This window comes from Quercus suber, unplaced genomic scaffold (assembly GCF_002906115.3).
Source record: "Quercus suber isolate HL8 unplaced genomic scaffold, Cork oak 2.0 scaffold_465, whole genome shotgun sequence".
NCBI classification, from domain to species: Eukaryota; Viridiplantae; Streptophyta; class Magnoliopsida; order Fagales; family Fagaceae; genus Quercus; species Quercus suber.
In genome coordinates, this window is record NW_027069916.1 from 285,730 (window position 1) to 308,610 (window position 22,881).

A 22,881-nucleotide genomic window follows, 5' to 3' on the forward strand; every position below is an offset into this window, starting at 1 on the left:
TAGCAGCTTTTCCTTTAGATATTTTTTCTTTAGTTCTGATCATCTCTGGATCCACCCAGAACTTATCATTATCATTGAGATTGTTAGGGAGGTTATTCGGACCTTCCACATGTTTGTCTGATCAAGGCTATTTGTGGCCGAGGAGTAGGACGTCCTCGGATCGGCAGTGACCTCTTCGGAGGTATTCCCCCATTACTTTTGGCTTCCTGCCTTCAGATGGGCTTCCCTACCACCTATTGCTCCTCAGAAATACAATAGTCCTTAACATGGTGTCCCGGGCCCATTAAGTAGATTTGGGCTTTTTCCCCCCACAGTAGTGTTAAGGCCTTGCAGAAGTGTGGGATGGGGCAACTTGACTTTGTAGCTCTGTTGGAGTACTTGCTGGATCGGATGGACAAAACTGAGGTGGAGCTAATGTTAGTGCAGGCATGGTTGATTTGGAATCAGCGGAACAGAGTGGTGCATGAAGGCAAATTTCTGGAACAGGGTTGGTTGAATAAGCGTGCTGCTGAGTTGCTTGAGGAGTTCCAGCAGTCATAAGATAGTTTACAAGCTAATGAGGTGTTGGGTGCGACTTGGCAGGTACTGCAGAAAGCTGGGACGGGCTGGCAACCTCCACCATAGTCCATGTATAAGCTAAATTACGATGCAACTGTGTTCGCAGATTATGCCAGTTTTGGGTTCGGTGTTGTGATCATAAACTATGGTGGAGAAGTCATGGCAACAATGATAGCCAAGGGTCCGACAGTCTAGGGCAGTGACGAGGCTGAACTGCTTACGTGTCATAAGGCGTTGGAATTTGCAATAGATGCTGGCTTCATGGTGCTCATAGTGGAAGGTGATAGTGTCAATACTACGAGGTGTATTGCTTCAAGCAAGGATAACCAGTCAGCTCTTAGGCACGTTGTTGGTGACATTAGGCATCTGATGGGAGCTTTGGAGAGGATTTCTATGAGTTGCACTAAGAGAAATGGTAATAGGGTGGCACATGTGCTTACTAGATATGCCCAACATGTTAATTTTGATTTATTTTCGATGGAAGAGGTTCCATCAGTTGTGTTTGATTTTGTAAACTCTTATGCTTCTTTGATTTAATTGAAAGTTTGATTCCAGTTTAAAAAAAGAAAGAGAAAAAAGAAATACAGTACATTATTAATAATAAATAATAAATACAGTATACAACATATGCACATACTATATAGTTGTTATACTATACATTTGTAAGGATATGATATATATATATATATATAATTATTGTTTCCTTTAAATGATAGGGGGGACAAATAATTAAGCCCTCCCCCACACCACAAAACCCACTTCTTGTTGTTGTTGTTGTTGTTGTTATTTATTTTTTTTTAATTTTTTTTTAAATAAAAAAAATCAGAGAAATTGTTTTAGATTTATATGCTGCATGTGATTCATTCAAAGGTGGGTGGATTTTATGTAGTTTATGACTCACGTGTAACATATTTCATGTAAATGCATTTTTTTTTTCTTTTTATATAGGAATGTAAATGCGTTGCTTGTGCCCTTGTGGCTTATGCCACATAGCGCTCATGTCCAAATCATATTTTCTAAGTTTTAATATCTTTTAACAAAATTCTCTCTTTCTTAGTATATTTACTTGTGGAGTTGTTTTATTATTATTATTATTATTATTATTATTATTAAGAAAAAAGCTGCAATATTTATTAAGAAAATCTAGCCAAATAAGCAAAAATAACAGTGCTAAGGTGTAAAAAAACATCCTTTATCCATGTTGAAAGCCACTAAAATGTTAAGTATGCATAACAAGATTATAAGTTACAAAGCTTCCTCAGAGGAACCTGATAAAAGTTTAGCCTCATCAACGAGGTGACCAAAAGAAACAAAGGAAGTATCTTCCCTAATCAAAGCTGAACAAATAAATTCATTTAAGATTGGACAAAGTTTAGCTACAAAATCGATTGTAGTCTTAGGCTACAAACTCACTCAATATCTTTTTATTGGAGATGAATTTTGACAAATCTACCATTGAATTACATCTTCTTCTTATATCCTCCATATTTGCAAAATTTCAAAAAAATTAAAGATTAATAGCTATGCCATCAATAAATTTTTAAATTGCAAGTTTTTGTAATTTAAAATTATGCATAAAATATAAGATTATAGATTATATAGTAAATAATATCCGATTGACACAAAAATTGACATGTGTATTAAGAGCGTAAAGAACATGTAATTCAACGGTTAGATTTTCAAAATATACTATAATATTTATTTTATTGAGTGAGTTTGTTGCCTAAGGCTACAACTAATTTTGTAGCTAAACTTTGTCATTTAAGATTTAACTCAAGTTTGTGGAAAAAGGAAAATTCCATGAGAAAGCTTCTCTAACCGATCCCATTGGCTGCTACTTGGAGTAAATAGCAAGATTCTTAATTCTCTTACAACTTCTTAATCCGATGATGAATCGAGCGTGTTTGAGCACAATCTCAATTGGAATCCTTGTGATTCCATTACATCTTATCTATATAATAAGTATGTTAACAAAAATAAATAAATAAATATGTTAACAATAAGTACCATCTTGAAGAACTAACTTAGTGAGATATCAACCTTTGGTGATAAGTAAACATAATTGATTTTTAATTATAGGGGAAATTGCACTTTACCCACCTGTGGTTTGACCCATTTTAACAGTGCCCACCCGTGGTTTAAAAGTTGTCACTTAACCCACCTGAGGTGACCTCTGTTAGATCCCCGTTATCCACCTCTGCCATTTCCATTAGAAAATTTCTTTTACTATATAAGACAAAATTAGAACTGAATTAGAACCCTTAAAAAAAAGGAACGAGCTTTCTCCCTCTCTCTACCTTAGAACCCCCAAAAATCCCAAAACCTATAATCTCTTTCTCTTTTTACTTTGATTGCTATATATATATATATATATTTTTTTTTTTTTTGTATTTTCTGGTAGGATGGGAGAATTAGGAACAAAGCCATTATAATTTTGGGTACTAAGGTAGAGATATTTAAACCCCGAAAAATCGCACAAAGGGAAATAGATATGAACATCGATTCGACCCGGTCTAAGAACAGCCATCTTAATGAGCAAATGTTCTTTACTATTCATTGTGAACACCATCAATCTCTCTTCAGCGATGCACGAGTTCAATATCCCATTCATAAACTTCATTATCATTGATAAATTCTCGGTCCTTGGTTTCTCCATTAGAAACCGATCAAAATCTTCGATCACAATAATAGAATGACTCGTCGTTCCTAATAATAACGAGTTCAGATCCGAAACTTTCGAGACCTTGGAGACATCGATGTCATAAACATCGTAGGACAAGAAGTTAGCCATGGCTGCCACGAAGCTCGATTTCCCTGTCCCCGAAGGACTGTACAAGAGAAAGTTGTGCCTCCAAACACGCCTAGACGATGGTAATACTATTTGCCTTTGAGGAAAGATTCGAGGTCGGACTTTACCTTGTTTTTGAGATCTTCTTCCATGTAGATGGTTTCGAAAGTCGAAGGATGCGTGAAATGAATAGATCTTCACCGTCCGTTGCCCTGCTGGTCTTTGCTGGGGGTTTTTCTTCTTTTTTTTTTTTTACAAATCTGGGTTTTTTTTTTTTTTAAGAGAACCCAGCAAAAGAGAAAGGGTTAGAGTTTTAGAGAGAAAAAGCCTAGGGTAAAGATAGAATCCAACAAACTGGTGGATACCATTTATTCTTAATTTTTGTATTTTATTTTGTGATCGTTTTATGAAGAATTAAGTAGTCAATTTTTGGATTTAGCAATGGAAGGCTAGCGAATCTGTGGGTGTATGTTCACATGAATTTATGGCTTTGTTTGTGACTGTAGGTGTATTGGTTTTCTTGTCATTGTAAAAGTATGTTTGGCAATTGCAATGGGCATTGGGTAAGAATGTTAAACGCATCATTCCATATACATTTATGAGTTTTGATTGTGAAGAAGAAGAAGAAGGAGAGAAAAGAGAAGAGAAACATAAAATATAATGAAAAAGACACATTTACCCCTATTGTTAACGGTGAAAAGGAAGAGGTGAATAACGGGGGTCTAACGAAGGTCACCTCAAGTGGGTTAAGTGATAACTTTTAAATCACGGGTAGGCACTGTTAAAACGGGCCAAACCACAGGTAGATAAAGTGCAATTTTCCCTTAATTATAATTGCTAATACTTACAGATAAATTTGGACTCTTAATGGCCATAAAATTGGATTAGAGGAGATCATTGCAAAAGTGAATATAAGTGGCCTTTATGGTGTCTAAAATTTTAGTTGAAATTTATATTTCCTGAAAGATAAATAATAGAGTTTTACATAAAGTAGACCATCGGTACTAGAGTTTAATTTTAAAGTAAATTATTTTAATAAGGGAAATGCTAACAAATGCTCTTAGAGCACTCATTAATAATCCATTTGCGGAAAATTTTTTATAGGAAATGAAAAAAAAAAAAGTAATTAATATTTTGACAGCTTTTTTCATTTCCCATAAAAGTGGTATTAAAATTTTCCTAAAATGGATTATTAATGAATGCCCTAAGGGCACTCGTTAGCATGACCCTTTAATAATTATTAAGAATATAGACACACATCGCAGTGACATAATAGCCTAACAGTTTCAAGAACCCAACTTTTATTTAATAATTATATAGCATGATTTGATGTGATTTTTTAAAATGGGAATATGATATGATATGTTATACAAAAAGTAATACTAATTAGGATAAAAATCACACTAGCAAACACGCTCTAAATATCAACAAGAACATTCAGACCCTTTTGAGTATTTAACTATTTTTTGAAGTGTATATAGTCCCTCTAATTCCACACATAGTAAATTATTATATAAAAAAAATTCCTTGAACTAACCCCAATTCACTAACAAGATATTTTGAATCCAATGTCTAATGCTCATCATGCTGAAAATATCAACTGTTTTAGCTGTTTTTTTAATTCCAAGACATCATAAACATAGTACTCACTCCCAAAACCAAAATTATTGGTACAAGGAAGTCCTTGTGTACGAACACTCATACCATAAATTAATGCCTACCGTATTAGATTTTCATTCAGAAATAGTAATGATTAAGAGCATTCGCATTTGAAAATTTTAAATTATTTTATTTTATCATCTCAAAATCTATTTTATCATTTATATTATATTATGTGGGAGGAAAAAGCCCAACCTTACATAGTGGGCGTAGGGCCCTGTTTAAGGATTACTATGTATCCGAAGAGAAGGAATCGGTTGAGATAGAGTCCATCTGGAAGAAGGATACTTAGAAACGAAGGAGGAGTACAATCCGAAGAGGTCACCAACAGTTCGAAGAAGTCTTACTCCTCGGATACGAATATTCTTGATTAATCAAACGTGTGGAAGGTTTGAATGATCTTCCTAGCAACCCCAATGATAAAGATAAGTTCTGAGTATGTCAGGAGACGATAAGAACGAAGAAATATATAAAGAAAAAGTTACTACTACCGTATTAAATGCACTACAGCAACTTTTCTGACCGCATTTATGTGGAGAAGACCCCTGAACAGTGTAACCTCAGCTACCGCCACTCACCAAAAGTTAAAGAAGATACATGACATGACATACACTCAAGTATGTACCTAGATGAAGAACAAGTGAACGATGGAGATGATGGGGAAGGATGCTATATAAAGAAGAAGAGCTCCTGATAAAAAGAGAGAGGGAGAAAAAATTGCCAAAAGAAATAAAAGAGAGACTTTACTGTACCTCTGAGAACTGTAAACACTACTCAATTTATCATAAACCTTTTCGGATTTCAATTCATTTCATCTTTACGTGTATTTTTCTGCTGGTTTATACTTGTAGGTTATAATCAATCGTTGTTAATTCCATAACTAATTTAGCTCTATCATCCACGCTCTACAAATTTATTATTTTGGACTTAGACTACAAATCCTAATCTTACATATCATTTTATAACATTCTCAATATCTCAATTTTTAATTTTCTATTCTACTTATTAAAATAATATTTTTACATAAAAAAATAATATATTTTACAATTACCATCATTTACGATGTAATACATTATTTATTCTTTATCTCCCTCTCTTTCTCTTTATTCAAGAACCACAAATTTACTGAAACTGCCGCCGCCACAAGCCCACCAATTTTACAATCAAACGGCCCTGATTACATATACAATACCGAAGCTAGTATAGTACCAAAACAACATCTCGCTCACTTTTGAAACGTACAATGTCAGCCACGTTTTATTACTCGGAGGATGATCCAACCATTTTACCAATATTACCCTCTAACCAGATCCATGGGTCCCACCAAAACCAGCGAATAGAAAATTTCCAAAAAATAAAAAGAAAATTCAATCAAATACATATCACATTCTGACATTGATGGTTCTCCGAGATTTCACACCATATGGTTCAAAAGCACCACTAGATTAGATCCGAGTGGACTCCCACTGCCTCAAACCTAACCAAATATCTTATATACCACCTTTTGTTTTTATGAGACTAAATTATAAATTATATCTCTTAAATTTGATATGTTTTCAATTCAATCCTTTAAATTTTATGTTTTCTAAATTTTAATTTATTATTATTATTATCTTACCGATTATTTCAAAACTTAAGCTGATGATTTTTCTTTTGGTTTATAGCTAGATAGATAAGCATTTAGCTCATAGCATTTATGAGCAAGATGACCTATAATTCCTTAGTATATATAAATGGGTCTTTCTTTCTTTGAACTCTTTTAACTTTTATTCGTTTTCTCGCACGGCTAAGTCTACCAAAATGATTTTTTTTTGGTAGAAAGAAAAATTTTAAAAGTAATGACAAGATTTGATGGAATTAGAGAGAATAACAAAAGAACTAAATTTAAAACTTATTAATAAAGACTGAAATGAAAAAAAAATTATATGGAACTTAAAAGATTAAAATAAAAATAGATTGAAATTAGAGAGCAGAATTTATAATTTTACATTTTTATTATATTGGGAGAGACATAGAGATAAGCCTAATGTGAAAGAGATTCTGCCACCAAAGAAAGAATCTCATATACCCTTTAAAAACCATCCAAATATCCTTTAATTTCCCTCTGAAGTGATTTTGATCCATTGAAACTCAATCTCATATCCTTCATTTCCTTCCATACATTCGGTCACTCACTTACCTCAGATTTTGTACACATTTTTTTTGTGGACTAGTATGTTATCCCTGAACAGGTCTCTTTCTCCTCTAGGTGCTTAGTCACCCACCACCCATCACCTCTCCGTCAGATCTTTGGACTCATATTTTGATTATTTTTCTTCATATTTTTTATTATTATTATATTTATTTGCATATATATATCTATAAGGTAACATAGAAAAACTCACTATACTATCAACAACCCACCACACAACCCAACTCACTCACTCCAATGGAATAATAAAAAAATCAAAACAAAACAACTTTAGTTCCTGTTTTCTTTGGTCTTTTCATTGTTCTCACCAACCCCATTTCCTCTTTGCTTTTGCAGTTTGTTCATTTTTGTTTCTGTTTCTGCAAAAACAGAACACACCAAAAAAAAAAAAAAAAAAAAAAAAAAAAAAAACACATTTGCTAGTGATTCCAAATAGTGATTCCAAACCCAAATTCCTCAATCTGCAGCTTTGTTTCAGCCGCCAGTTCTGGAGTTCTATAAATCGAGCTGACTACATGGCCTTGCGCTTGGGCTTCATCACTGTATGTGTGTTTTTTTTTTTGGTTTAAATGGAATGTTTTATCCACTTATATCTTTTGATCGAAGATAAATATAAAATACTGTATGTTTATATATGCCAATTATTAATCCTTATCTGCATCATCCTTCACTTCGGTGGGCTATTGCCAAAAAATCAAGTAAACAATAGCACCTAAGAGGTTGGAGGACTGTAAATTGCGTTTATTATTATTTTTTTAGTAGTGGAAGATTGAGTTGACTTCATTGTCCATGTTCTAACTTTGAATGGTATAAAATATCCTATTGCCACATTTGCATTTCTTTGGTTCTTATTTCCAATTTTATTTAATCTTCAATTCTTAAAATGCAAAGAGAATGTGGCAGGTCATGAGACCAAATTTTCTTAGCTGACTCTGTTGTTTTTGTTTTTTGTTTCTTCCTTTGTAGACTCATCAATTTCCTCTAACATATAATTTTCATAATTATATGCTTCGAAGCATGGAGGAAGAATTTCTAGATATTGTTGGAATTAGGTATTATTTTTTTACCCTGTTTTGAAAGTTGACATTTCTTTTAAATTAATGTACTGAATAAGCTCTTCTATTTACTTTTGCCATGATCTTGATTGTATAGTTCACTTAAATCATAAATGAATTAATATGTGGTGTATAGATAAATTAAATGAACTAACAATCAAAGAAAGTTTCTGTATTTAGTGATGCGGTATTTTCATTGTTTTGTTCTTTCCCCTTCCTTGAGTAGGATGCCTATGAAGACAAAGTGAAGCCTATATTTTGCATACTTATGATGAATTTATCAACTTCAAATGCATCAAGTAACAAATTTGCATGTATATATATATAGACATGATCCTAATGGTTGGTCACATACCTGTAGGCTGTACCTGGCCTATTATGCCTACATGTTGTAGTTAATAATTTAATATACTTTTGTTGTTGCCACCGTATTCTGTTTGGTTTCTAAATGCTACATAAAGACAAAAACACCAATAGCAAGATTCATTAAATAAGAAAATCACTTCAGTGCAGGCGTCCATTTCCTCGTGTGCTCTCACTATAATTAACTTCATTTGAGTGGTATTCAAAAAATTTTGTTTTGTATTGTTTATTTTAGAATTACAGACTTTATCCAAGTACAATTTCAAGCAATTTGAAAAATGTGTTTATGGACTGCTAATGTATCATTTTTACAGTAGCAAAGTTGTCAGGAATTTAGTAATTGCTTCCTCTGCTAATTGATATGATCATTTCTTTGGTTCGTTTTGCAGTGTGCCTCTCTGGATATATGCAATATGTTGCATTTTTCTAGATTTTCATGGTAATTTCTTTGAATCTTGATATGCTTCAAACTGAAGAAATTAGACATAGTCTCAAGCAACTACGGTCACCCCATTTTCTGCTCATATTGGGATGTTATGGCATTTAAACTGTGTTGATGTAAGCAAACAGCATTAAAGTTGCATAAAATAGTGTGTTTAGTTTTCCATGCCTACTGGAATCTAAGAACATCAGCAACCCCAGAAGAGCAAACCAAAATGGCTAACTTTTGCGGGTTTGATAAGCTTGATTCGCTTATTGATGCCACTGTGGCTAAATCTATTAGAATCCAATCAATGAAGTTTGATAAGTTTGATGAAGGGTTAACTGAGAATCAAATGATTGAGCACATGAAAAAACTAGCTTCAAAAAATCAGGTTTTGAAGTCATATATTGGGATGGGATACTATAACACTTATGTTCCACCTGTGATTTCGAGGAACATAATGGAGAATCCAGCTTGGTACACTCAATACACACCTTACCAAGCTGAGATATCTCAAGGGCGTCTTGAATCTTTGTTAAATTTTCAAACTTTGATTATGGATCTTACTGGCTTAGTTGTTATTGCTGTTTGGGTCTAAAGCTTAGTTGTTATTGCTGTTTTATTACTTTTGTAATTAGTTTAATAGCGCTGCTTATATGGATATTTGAAAATCTTGTGAATCATTATGTTTTTGACAATTATGAATTATGTAACTGCGGTCCAGCTCAATTTTTTTGCAATCCCCTAGCCCCACTATCCCACATCCAGCTCCTCGCCCCACCATCCCTCCACCCACGCCACATCCTTGTCATGGGTCTGACATTCGTCCACCCCTCCCACAGTCATTTCCTGAGCTGTCACCCATTCCATCTTTTCACCTTGGTTTTCATCCAACCCCACCTGAGATGCAGCAGGAGCCACCCTCCCACAGTACGTCTATTGCCCCTTCTTTAGCCATCGACCCACCCCATATTCAGGCTGAGCAGGCTGTTGGGTTACCTGCAATGGCAGAAGGTCGGCCAAAACGCATATCAAAGCCACCTCCTTGTGGGACAGGGGGGCACAAACATGGACACAAGGCTGGGCCCGAGGCATCTGACGAAGAGCATGCAAGACCTCCTCCTCGTTATACGAGACAACCTAAGGTCCAAAAAAGGTAACTCCATTGATACCTTTTGCGAAGTTTATTTGAAAATTTATGAGCAACTAAAAACCATTCTTTGTTCTGCTGGTTAGTTCATTATATTCTCTGATCAAACATGTTTCCCTTTGATCAAGTGAACTAATATATCTTCAATTAATGTGTTGTGGGTCTGTGGGGAAACACGTCATTGAAACATATCATTTATTCCATTTTGTGCTATGGGACAAAAACTGAGTTCGTTGATGAAATGCAGTTTCAAAATAACCTTTTACGAATTACGAATGGTCATACTTTAAAATAGGTTTAAGTACAAACCACACCACTAAATTTTGAAATCTATGACAAAGGATCTTAAAGTAATGTCGCTCTAACTCATTTTCACTTGTTACTTTCATGAAGATGATGATGCTACGAAAAGGCTGGAAGCAGCAACAAAATAAGCTGAATGCACAATAAAAGCAGCAACAATTCAACTTTTCTAATGCCAATAAGCTTGGAGAGTCCGGATTTGGTTGATTTTGAAGTGGCTGGTAATGATTCTAACTTACCCACCACCCATCACCTCTCCATCAGATCTTGGACTCATATTTTGATTATTTTCCTCCATATATTTTTTTTTTTTATTATATTTATTTGCATATATATCTATAATGTAACATAGAAAAACTCACTATACTATCAACAACCCACCACACTCACTCCAATGGAATAATAAAAAAACCAAAACAAAACAACTTTAGTTTCTGTTTTCTTTGGTCTTTTCATTGTTCTCACCAACCCCATTTCCTCTTCGCTTTTGCTGTTTGTTAATTTTTGTTTCTGTTTCTGCAAAAACAGAACACACCAAAACAAAAAATAAAAAAAAATAAAAAAAGGGAAGCTTCTCTCGCATTGTTCATTCATGGAACGTGCAAGGCGCTTAGCCTACCGTGCAATTCTGAAGCGCTTGGGGTCAGAAGCAAAGCAGTTTCGTCAAAATGAGACTTTGTTGCACACTGTCTCACCGGTTTCATACACACCCTCAAGGTACGTATCATCCTTGACCTCCTACATGTCAGCTCAATTTTTTTGCTGGGCGTAATTCTAGAATAGCTGTCTTAGCGTTCAAGGAGTTGGCTTTCTAGTTTTAATATCTGTCCTGTTTTATCTAGGCACTGCTTGCAAATATGGCTGCTATGTATGCTGTTTATCATGGACCTGAAGGCCTTAAATCCATCGCACAACGGGTTCATGGTCTTGCTGGGGCATTTTCACTTGGACTGAAGAAGCTTGGGACTGGGGAAGTTCAAGGCCTTCCCTTCTTTGACACTGTGAAGGTTAAGGTTGCTGATGCACATGCAATTGCTGATGCTGCTTACAAGAGTGAAATAAATTTGAGAATTGTAGACCGGAATACCGTAAGTGTGATTTTTTAAGCAAACCAATTAGTTTTCTATAGGTCTATGTGCTGAGATTAATTGGGTCATATGCATTTCAGATAACCGTTTCTTTTGATGAGACAACCACCTTGGAGGATGTTGATAAACTTCTCAAAGTTTTTGCTGGTGGCAAGCCTGTGAGTCTCACATTTATGTGCATCTATGCTCTATTGTTCTTCTTCTTTTGTGGATAAATAGATGTGTGTTTATTCTTTCACAATGCTGGATATTTATTTTTCAAATTTCTGATAAATCTGGACTATTGTCTTTGCACAGGGAAGGAGATGAGCAGCTATTATTGGCATGGGAGAGACGTTACAACAACTTGTGAATTAAATCCAAAGGTTCTACGTTTCAGCATTTCATAATTAGAAACAACGAAAATGACTTTCTTTTGGTGTGTAAGTATAGAAATAGCATCAATTTTACAATATGAAAGGTCCAAATTTTGAGAAAAAATCTATTAAGGTTAGCTTTTAATTATGTTGTTCATATGTTTTCATTATCAGGTAGGTTTTTTATACCATAGATTGAATCTTTTATATTTATTTTTATTTTTTAATTTATCGGACACGTCCAAATTAAATGCTTTTGAAGTTTCAATAAATGACAAATATTATCTTATGAGTTTGTTAAGTGAGCGTCTTCACATCATGCTGTATCCACTTTTTTCCTTTTATTTATTTAGTTCTTTTTTTAAAGCATTTTGGTACAATGAATTACTGAGACCTAATGTAACTATTGTGCTTTATCCCTAGTTCTAACTATGTTTGCCCCTAGGGATTCAGTAGTGTTTTTGGTAACAAAAACACATCTGCATATATTTGTAAATTTACCAAACCTTATTACTTGTCACCGTAATCTTCTCAAAAATAATTATGCCAAACTTGACTCTATTGATTTAGGCATTCTTAGGAGTAATATGATGTCATGTGTAGATCTAGAAATTGGACTTCATTTTGTGCATTATTTATTGACCTCTTTATCAATGAAATGTTGGATTCCTTGGAAACGTGTCCCTAACTGAAAACTAGTGGTAAACTTACATTGTTTCTGGCATTTCCAGACACTGAGCGCTGGTTTGGATGATTATCCACGTGCTTCACACCCAAGTGAAGATGAACGTCACTTGGATCTTAGATGCTGGATGTATCTTGCTTCAGATTGCATGCATTCCATTGCAGAGCTTCTTGACAAGGATACTAAACCTGGAAAGGTAATGAGAAATGATATCTTCAAAACTATTAGAGGTCTCATCTAGGGTTCAAATCCCTCCCTCCCCCATTGTAACTCTTGAATTATCAAAAAAGAAGTAGAACTTATCTATTACTTACTTGACCTTTGAAATTAAATGATGCAGGATTATAGTGCAACAGCTAGGCTGCTCTCAGATTTTCAAATTCTGAATCAGGTTAGTTTTATTATCATGCTGTCTGAAACTGAAAGTGTTAATTCCTCTACTTTTTGTGCTTATCATTAGGTAATCTATGATATGTCGTTTTTATTTTATTGTGTAAATAGGTAGTACTATTGGAATATTGATCACAAACAATTCTTCCCTTACTGTTATCAGTGAAGTGAGGAGAAAAAAAAAAAGGTGTTATAAATTTTGATGACTTTTCTTTTGTCTTTCTGCTACTTTTTTTTTTTTCTCCTTTTTTTTTTTCGGATTGGAGGGGGAGGGGTTGAGTCAACTCTATTAAAAAGCATAAAAGCAAAGTTCAACCCAAGAACGCGGGGTTTCTACAAGAGTAGCCCCTTCTAAGAAAAGGAAAACGGAAGAGAATAAAAAGTCCAAATGAAAAATACAAATAAATTTTTGAGCCGCAAAATATAAACTCTAGGAAGTAACTCAAAGCCGTGAAAGAAGTATGTAGTTGAGTATTTGATTAGATGTTTAGGTGAGTACATATAAGAGTAGGGTTGCCATTAAAGATTTATTTTTGTCTCATATGTGCTTGATGTTTAAACAGATGCACTTGGATAATAAATACGGAGCTTACTTTGATTTTGGAAATCATACAGAAAAGGTATGCTGCTTGCATGTTTCTGTTTCTCTCAATATGATATGATGTTTGTGGTGCACTTTCACAAACTGGTGAGTTACACATGCATGCAGTGGGATTGAAACCGTGACCTCACCATTGTCCTGCATTGTTTCATTTAAAGGTCAATTGAGTAATATATGAGTTCTCAGTCTCCTAGATAGCTTTTCTCATTGTTATACCTTTCTCTCCTTTTGCATAAACATGTTTTCATCTTATTCATTTGGTAAGAATTTAAAAAGGTTCATCAATTACCATCAATCTATCTACTTTGCAGGTAAGTGAAGAAGAATTGATTGAGGGACTTCTCTAGGCTTCTTAGTTCATTAGACATTGAATCTGCAGGCTTGACATGCTAGCATTTGCTATCATCATTGAAACATTAGATATAGATTGACTCTGTTGTGGAATAGGCCCTTGCTCTGCTGAATCACATATATTGTTAGGTGAACATGCCTAGATATTACCAATTTGCTTACAAGATTCACCTGCTTGTATTGAATGTTGGTTTAACCATGCTAGGTTCTCTTGCACCAGAGGTGGAGACCGTGATTCCCTCTGGGCTAGAAAGGGAGAGCCCATATCTCACCCATTCAATCTTTAACACGTATATCCCCCTAAAGAAATTTGATCTCTGCGAAGTTTACATTTCATATCCAACCCTGACTTTTCTGTTCTCTTTATTAGGTATCATACAGAGCACGAGCTGCTTAGATACATTCATAGGTTACAATCAAAGGATCTCTCTCTATGACACAGCATGATTCCATTAGGATCGTGTACTATGAAATTGAATGCAACAAGTGAGATGATGCCAGTAACATGGCCTGGCATGTTTGTGTGTGTGTTGGCTGATTTTTTGATTCTCTAATTTATATTCCCTGGGTTTAAGTAGATAATTTCTGGGTCATTTGATTTTTTGCTCTTTAAATACATATCTACATATTGTTGTAGTGGAAACTTTAGCTTCTATTAATGCATTTCATTTTTCCTGGCATTTCTTTTCAATTTAATTTCACATTAAATCTGAAAAACCTTTGGTCCTTATAGGTGGGACTGACCATCTTCTTTTTGTTATAGGCTCTTGTTGATATGGTGGAAAGTATTGCAGGGGCAATACTACTTGACACCAAGCTTAATCTTAATGAAGTTTGGAGGATATATAAGCCCCTGTTGTCTCCAATTGTGACCCCTGATAAGCTTGAACTGCATCCATTTCGAAAACTGAATGAATTATGTGCATCTCGTGGGTATTTTATAAAAGATAATTTATATTCCCTGGGTTTAAGTAGATAATTTCTGGGTCATTTGATTTTTTGCTCTTTAAATACATATCTACATATTGTTGTAGTGGAAACTTTAGCTTCTATTAATGCATTTCGGTTTTTCCTGGCATTTCTTTTCAATTTAATTTCACATTAAATCTGAAAAACCTTTGGTCCTTATAGGTGGGACTGACAAACCCTGGTTGGATTGGAGCTGATGTTTGCCATCTCAATCTCCATAAAACATTTTGCATTCCTCATGGAGGAGGTGGTCCTGGCATGGGTCCTATTGGTGTGAAGAAACACTTGGCACCATTTTTGCCTTCGCATCCTGTGGTAATTGCTCTTTTCATTGAGTAACTTTATATATGAATATGATTCCATTTAATTACATGTTAGGTTTATATATGCGTCAAATGCATGTAGCTTCTATTGACAAATTAGTCTCATTCTCATCCATCTTTCATTTCTTCATGATCCATTGTGTAATTCTAATTGTATTGGAACTGACAGCCTCACACACACACACACACACATGCATGAACAATCAGAACAATCAGAGCATAACCCACTTCAGTTAGTAATGTTACATGGTGGTGATGATTACTTGCATGCTCTGGCACTACTATGTCTTTTATCATTATTGATTCTTTTCTGGCAAGTGTTTTTCTTATTCAATCATTAATTTCATCCTGCTTTTACTTTTAAGGTACCCACTGGTGGAATACCTGCTCCTGACAAGTCTCACCCACTTGGTACCATTTCTGCTGCACCTTGGGGCTCTGCACTTATTTTGCCAATATCATACACATATATAGCCATGATGGGGTCAAATGGTCTCACTGAAGCATCAAAAATAGCTATTCTGAATGCAAATTACATGGCAAAGCGTTTGGAGGTTCCTGCTTCTTTCTTTACACTTCCTTGCTTTATCTTTTGAAAATCCATTCACTACTATAGAAGCAGGTAGGTGCCATGCTCTAGTTATGCTTCTATCTTCAGAAAAGAAGAATAACATGGACTTTTGTCCTAGCTAGTCCCACGATAATGTGGGTACATGTTTGCACTTGAATAAGAAGTTTGACCTGTGCATTGCACTCACATGTGGTTTTCCTGGCTAACCAACTTTGAGGTTTTGAATTATTTCTCCCTTCTGAAGCTGAAGTCTCAATGATGTTTGTCCTGGTGTTCTTAATATTGTTTCTGTATTTTGCTTTGCCTTTTTGCAGAACTATTACCCCATTCTTTTCCGTGGTGTCAATGGAACAGTTGCCCATGAATTCATTGTTGATTTAAGAGGCTTCAAGGTAGTTTTGTTCATTTCTAGGTTATATTTTGCCTACTGTTTCCATTTTAGGGAGCAATTGTAACCAATTACTGTTGCAGAATACTGCTGGGATAGAGCCTGAAGATGTTGCCAAGCGTTTAATGGACTATGGATTTCATGGACCAACAATGTCATGGCCAGTTCCAGGCACACTTATGATTGAACCCACTGAAAGTGAAAGCAAGGTATGCCCTTTGGGAGTCCTTCCACTTAACAAAACCTTCTCATCCTGTTTCTTTGTTCTGTTTTAAGTAAATTTAAAATTATTTGCAGGCCGAGTTAGACAGGTTTTGTGATGCTCTTATTTCCATTAGAGAAGAAATTGCTCAGATTGAGAATGGAAAAGCAGACGTCCACAACAATGTCCTGAAGGTGAAATGACTATTCTTTTTCCTCACTTTGGCCATTCATGTAAGAAATTGTTAGATTGATTGCTGTCCTTGCTCAAGAATTCATGTGTCCAACTTTGACTAGTCTATTGAGGATCCATAAGATAACCAACCTCAAAAATTTTGGGACAAAGTCATGGTTGTTGTTGTCCTTGCACAGTTATGGACACATGTTTAAAAATAATCCAATTGTGAACTTTTAAAGCAATTATCTAAAAAAATATTATGCAGGGAGCTCCTCATCCACCATCCCTGCTCATGGGAGATGCATGGACAAAACCATATTCTCGGGAATATGCAGCCTTCCCAGCTGCTTGGCTTCGTGTTGCGAAGTTCTGGCCTACTACAGGTATCCATATCCATCTTCATCTAAATTTATAGTTTTGGATGTTATATAGTTGCCTTGATACCCCATCTCTTAATTGGTTGCTTTTCATATAAACCATTGTTCTTTCAGACTGATCTGTTGTCTATAATTGAGGAACTTAACAGTTTCTTTTATCAATTAGTACTTGCAATATTATAATCATTCAAGCACCATATGCATTTTAATCATTGAAAGAAGATCTACTCTACTTAGTCCAAGATTATTTGTAAGATGCAAATGCTACAAATTGTGACAAACCTTGAATACTTTAATGCATTTCTAGTCTAGGCCTGCTTAATTTTACCTAACATTGAGTTCTGTTGCACTGTTATATCAGGGCGTGTGGATAACGTGTATGGTGACCGCAACCTTGTCTGCACCCTTCTCCCAGCATCACATGTTGTTGAAGAACAAGCGGCAGCCACTGCCTAGTCTTCCTCATCGTTCTCCTTGCTGCAAGGTTTCTCTATGAAACCATTTGCTACTCCCTCTCATTGTATATAAATATTTCCTTGATTAAGTCCATCACAGCTGATGACATTCATTTTCCTAATACCATATTGATAATGATCAGCTGTTCTAATAACAATTGTTGCTGATTGCAACCCAAAATGTTGTAATTATAATTTACTTCATTCTCCCTCCTCTTTTGGGTCTTAGCCAATATTAAACAGAAGCTAAATGCTCAACCTATGTTAATGCCACTTGTAATTCATAGTTCCCAAAGCCAAGTATTGGCATGGAACAAACATAACTAACTCCACAAGAATGGATTAGATAAGATACTAGTTACTGCTTGAATCCAGAGTTTTTAATTAGAATAAAACGAGGAAGAGTGTCTAAACGAACTGTAGCTAGTGTTGGTGGCTGAATCTATTTGGATCCTCTGCCAATAGGCTCTGCTTTGATAGAATATCCTATAAAGTATAAACGACCTATGACCAAAAAGCAGCAAAAAAAAATTAATAAAAAAATGTTGCTGAAAAAACTCTTGAGATTGGACGGTCTGTCCAATCTCAACGCCTCTTTACCAAACATGGGGTTATCTTGAAGCTCAAGCATCACATCTGCACTTTGTTCCTTTAAATATCTTTAACTGAAATGGTTATATATTTGCCAATTTTTTATTTTTAATAATTTGATAACAATTAGGGTGGGGGATTTAAACTTGGATATTTCCATTGCAAAGCCTACAGTTTACTTTGTTAAGTTTTTAAACTTAAGTATTTGATATGCTCTGCCGTTTATTCTCAAAAAAAAAAAAAAGTATTTGATTTGCTAATTTTGAAATTATAACAATTAGAATATCTTAAAACTATAGGATTTAAATATATATATATATATATATACTTTTCTTTTCTTTTCTTTTGCAACTTTCATGGTTGTAGTCCAATCACATAGTATAGACACACACTAAAATGTCTAAATATTAGAATATACTCTTTTAAGCCAAAACTTGAACAAATGTTTACCTTTAGGTTTTTTTAAATATTTATTCTCTCGTCACTTTCGTTCTTTTGTACTTCCATCAAATCTTACATTCATTGTATGATCACTTGTTACCATTACCTCTCTTCATTCTAATTCCTCTATACAATCAAAATTACTGCCACTACCACCTTAGACCGCTGTAGTTACCACCCTTACAACCACTATTGCCATCACCACTATAAGAACTATACTAATTAAAAAAAATCATTAATTGTTTTTTAAGCAAATCAAATGGCAATAAATCTTCAAACTCATAATGTCATAGTTTTTATCAAATACAATAAATCAAGTTGTTTTCTATAAAATAATTGTTTTTAATAAAATAATTTTCCCTAAACAAATATTTTATATATATATATATATATCAACATTTTTTTGATCAAGTACCCAAAAAAAAAAAATCAAGTTGTTTTCCATAAAAATGTTTTTAATAAAATAAAATTTCCCTAAACAAATATTTTATATATATCAACATTATATATATATATAATAGATTTATTATGAATTAGTCTTAAATTTATTATTAATTAGTCTTTTTTTTTTTTATGAACATTATTAATTAGTCTTTTAAGGTTTCCCTGTCCAGTTGATACCATCCCCTTCCCTAGGTACATCATTCCTAATTAATGAATTGAAAATAATAATAGAGTATAATATTGGTAATCTTGACAAGCATTAACGTGATCTGTCCCATTCAGTACAACTTATATGTTATCCATAACTTAGGGAATAAACTCCACTTTTATGTACCAAAAAAAAGAACAACATCAAATCCTTCTCTAATTGCCGTACACCTCTAAATCCTTATTGTTTTTCCTTCAAGGCCCTTGTCAAGCAATAAATAAAATGGATAATTCATATATTTTATATCTCTTTAAAATATTTTTAGAATTCATGTAAATACAGTAACAATTAGCTGTGGACCCGTGGTTGCGTGACACAATTGAAGGGAAGAAATTACAAAATCAAAACAAAAATGGAAGGAATAGTCAATTCAAAAGAAAATTCACAACTCACAATTTCCGTAATATATATATATATATATATTCACAACTCACAATATGCTCTCTCTACTAGGCTACTATGTATAGCCATACATATTGATTTTTCCACATACACACTTGGATGTGGTACTTCATACTCACAAGCTTCCCCCCCTTTTTTTTTTATTTTTTTTTTTTTTTTTTTTGCATACCTAACATTTTTTTTTTTTTTTTTTTTTTTTTTTTTTTTGCATACCTAACATCACCTCCCCCCTCATCTTTTTCTTTTTCTCGTTTGGTGTCCTCTTTTAATGCATCTCCATGACTAAAAATGCACCAATAGCTTTAGGAATGCAAAAAATTTCATGATTTTTAAAGTGACATGTTGTGTTTTGTTTTAATGGGTTGTGTTAATAGGCAACTTACTAAAAATGATATGAGGTTGCATTAACTGGCACTTTACGGTTCTTGTTAACAACAACTTTTTTGACTTTTTTTTGCTATTTTTTTTTTCTTTTTTGCAGCTTTATGTTTTTTTTTTTTCAACTTTATAAGTTGTGAGGCTAGCTTCATAGAGAGAAAAAAATATTTTAAAATAAACTGTGGGGCTACTTTTATATTTTTTTCTTTCATTTATTTAATTTTTTTTTATTAATTAGGACCCACATTAAAGAAACATTTTCACAAATGATATTAATGGTTGATTTTATGTGAAAGCGATATTATTCAAATCAAAATCCGTTACATCAACAATTGTAAAAGTCATTATGTGCCGAACAATACTTCAAAATTGTACCTCTCAAATATTGCCTATATATAAAATTTTTCCCAAATGATAAAGGAGGAGACTACGAAGTTTATTAAGATAAGCTTGGTTGCTTGCATGAAGTTTATTAATGTTGTGTTAATAATTTCATTAAAAAAATATTGTGTTAATTTGGTATAAATTTAAGTTGAGAATTGAATTTTTTTTAAAGTTACCAAAAAGTATAGATGATCAGTTGAATAATATTGTATTTGTAGGGGTTTGAAAATCTCAATATACCTCAATTCCCTCAATTAATGAAGTCCTATAAATGGTCACATTGGTCGTTTTCTTCCCAATAAACTTAGACTTTTATAGGGTTTCTAAAACTAGTTCTCATGGGATGAAGATTATCTAGACTTTGTAAGGTAATTGACCATGTAGTTTCTAAAATCTCACTATCCATATGAAACTAGCAAGTTGTATTTTTCCATATCATCCAAAATTTAAATAAATATAGAAACAATGATAGTCAACATTTGCTTAAACGTTGATAATATGACAAAATTAATCTTATTGACTTCAAAATGAATGGATAATATTTGAGGAGCTCCATTGTAGAATTATCCTAATAGCTCTAAAGAATCTTTATCATTTCCTATGACCTATTGAACACTAGGATCTAAATTCTCAATAATTCAAAAAACCAAGCCTAGCGTTAACCTAAACCAATCTTTTAACTTGTGAGTTGTGACATAAAAATTGGCATTTATGAATTCATACCATCTCAATTAGTATATGTTTCTTATGACTTAAAATTTGGAGTATTATACCACCGCACACCCTTGGTGTGGTAGTTACTTCACAAGTATAAGTGCTTGTGGGATGTAGGGTGTGGGGGGCAAGAGTCGGGGTTCAAGTTTTTAGGAGTAAGTTCATACACATATATACTTAAGCCTGTTTGGATTGAGGGAGAATGGAGGGGAGTAGAATAGAGTAAAGTTGACTGAAAATATTCTAATTTTGGGCCAAATATACTCTACTTTATTCTACTCTCTCTCAATCCAAATTGATCATTAGATTAGGTTAGAGTATAATTTATATCTTATATAAAAAAAAATTGGAATATTATTAGGGATGATACGATTGTCATTACATAAACCTTATAAGCTAATAGGTTAACTTTTAGACATAAAGCAAAAAAAGAAAAGAAAAGAAAAGAAAGAGTGATTATATATTATATTATTGGTGTGACATCAATTAAATTTATCATCATAACACTTTGGAGTCCAAATCTTCTGTCTCACTTTTCATGTTCCACTCTATGCTCCACCAATAAAAACTTGACACATGTTCACCTAATTAATTAATTACTACCATTAATTAATGATGGTAGTATTAATAAGTCAATAAATGGTAGCATTTAATTAGTTAGGTGAACATGTGGCAAGTTTTTATTGGTGGAGCATGGAGTGGAGCAGGAAAAGTGGGACAGAAGATTTGGACTCAACACTTTGTAAGTGTTTATAATAAAATTGATAATATATTCAACACTTTCCTAAAATGACACGCTTATCTAAACAAATCAAATTCTAAAAACAACTTGTTTAGGTCTAATGTAATAGTCAACAATCTTGTAACTCAATAACATAGCTTGGTCTCCTTCATTAGCACAACCAAAGTTCGAATCTTAATTTTGTCATTACCATAACTATCCAATCACTAAAAAAAAAAAAAAAAAAAACCTATATAATGATTGGGGTTTAAATAAGTTATACTCTAAAAAACTTTACCACAAGTAAGTGGAATACCTAACAAGGTAGTAAAACTCTTTAGGGGGTGTTTGGTTTGTGTTTTTAAACAATCATTTTCAGTTTTTAAACAACATTTCATGCATTTTAGCGCACTTTTTTATCTACACGTATTTTCACAAATGTTTTCAAATAACAATTTTTCGTTTTTAAACACATGTACCAAACGGACCATAATTTTATTTCCTTATATACACTTTTATAAGCATTCAAGTGAAATGATATATACGTATTCGATATATATATAATCATTCTCTTGAATAGAGATAACCGTAATAGAATATGTATAAGAGGGTGGTTAGATATATCCGATACATATTAGGATTTATCCATTCAAATAAGGATAGAAATGCACATCAACATATTTAAAATCTTGATCACATTAATCAAACGGCAAAGATTAAGTGTAGTTGATGAGAAGCAATGTGACTTAGTCGTACACTAGAATTAATGTTTTGGTGCCTTGACTTTAGCATAATTATTTATATTTTTATATAGGTTTTTTTTTAGAAGAATATTATATAGTTTTTTTTTATACTATAATAGTCCACTATAAACGTTGTTATTTAATTTTTTTAAATAAAAAGATATATATATTTTGGGAGAAGAGAAGAAGATATACACAACAGTGTATTGGAGGGAATGGGTGAGCGGTTAACTTAAGTCTTTCAAGTTGTGTTTGTAGTAGTGGTAGCTTGACGAAGAAGAAGAAGAAGAGTGCGCAGGTTAAGCGAATCTCATTTGTTCTTATTGTGCGCACGTTAAGACCCAGTTTAAAAAAAAAAAAAAAAAAAAATAGCGCACTTTTTTATCTACACGTATTTTCACAAATGTTTTCAAATAACAATTTTTCGTTTT

The 22,881-nt window shown here is 33.5% G+C and overlaps 1 protein-coding gene, 2 long non-coding RNA genes and 1 pseudogene across 3 annotated transcripts; 3 read left to right on the forward strand and 1 right to left on the reverse strand.

Moving 5' to 3' along the window:
- Positions 1-1,803: 1,803 nt before the first annotated feature.
- On the reverse strand, positions 1,804-3,642 carry LOC136062892 (AAA-ATPase At2g46620-like; annotated as a pseudogene).
- Positions 3,643-7,615: 3,973 nt separating this feature from the next.
- Positions 7,616-17,638, forward strand: LOC112016845 (glycine dehydrogenase (decarboxylating), mitochondrial). Its single transcript, XM_065762584.1, has 16 exons — positions 7,616-7,738; positions 8,163-8,248; positions 9,004-9,053; positions 11,334-11,579; positions 11,660-11,737; positions 12,667-12,816; positions 12,961-13,011; positions 13,574-13,630; positions 14,726-14,794; positions 15,094-15,246; positions 15,620-15,808; positions 16,140-16,217; positions 16,297-16,422; positions 16,511-16,609; positions 16,858-16,975; positions 17,331-17,638. Exons 3-16 carry the CDS (start codon positions 9,051-9,053, stop codon positions 17,423-17,425), a joined length of 1,512 nt encoding a protein of 503 aa, XP_065618656.1. The 5' UTR covers positions 7,616-7,738; positions 8,163-8,248; positions 9,004-9,050; the 3' UTR covers positions 17,426-17,638.
- On the forward strand, positions 9,779-11,272 carry LOC136062899 (uncharacterized). The gene is made up of 3 exons (XR_010624636.1): positions 9,779-10,194; positions 10,582-10,712; positions 11,020-11,272. It is a non-coding gene; the product is annotated as an uncharacterized LOC136062899 (long non-coding RNA).
- Positions 13,640-14,584, forward strand: LOC136062898 (uncharacterized). Its single transcript, XR_010624635.1, has 2 exons — positions 13,640-14,252; positions 14,333-14,584. It is a non-coding gene; the product is annotated as an uncharacterized LOC136062898 (long non-coding RNA).
- Positions 17,639-22,881: the final 5,243 nt, after the last annotated feature.

Coding starts and splice junctions, on each gene's coding strand:
- LOC112016845 (XM_065762584.1), top strand. Junction 14,795..15,093: donor CCAAGCTTAATCTTAATGAA/GTTTGGAGGATA, acceptor TGGTCCTTATAG/GTGGGACTGACAAACCCTGG. Junction 16,423..16,510: donor CCACTGAAAGTGAAAGCAAG/GTATGCCCTTTG, acceptor AATTATTTGCAG/GCCGAGTTAGACAGGTTTTG.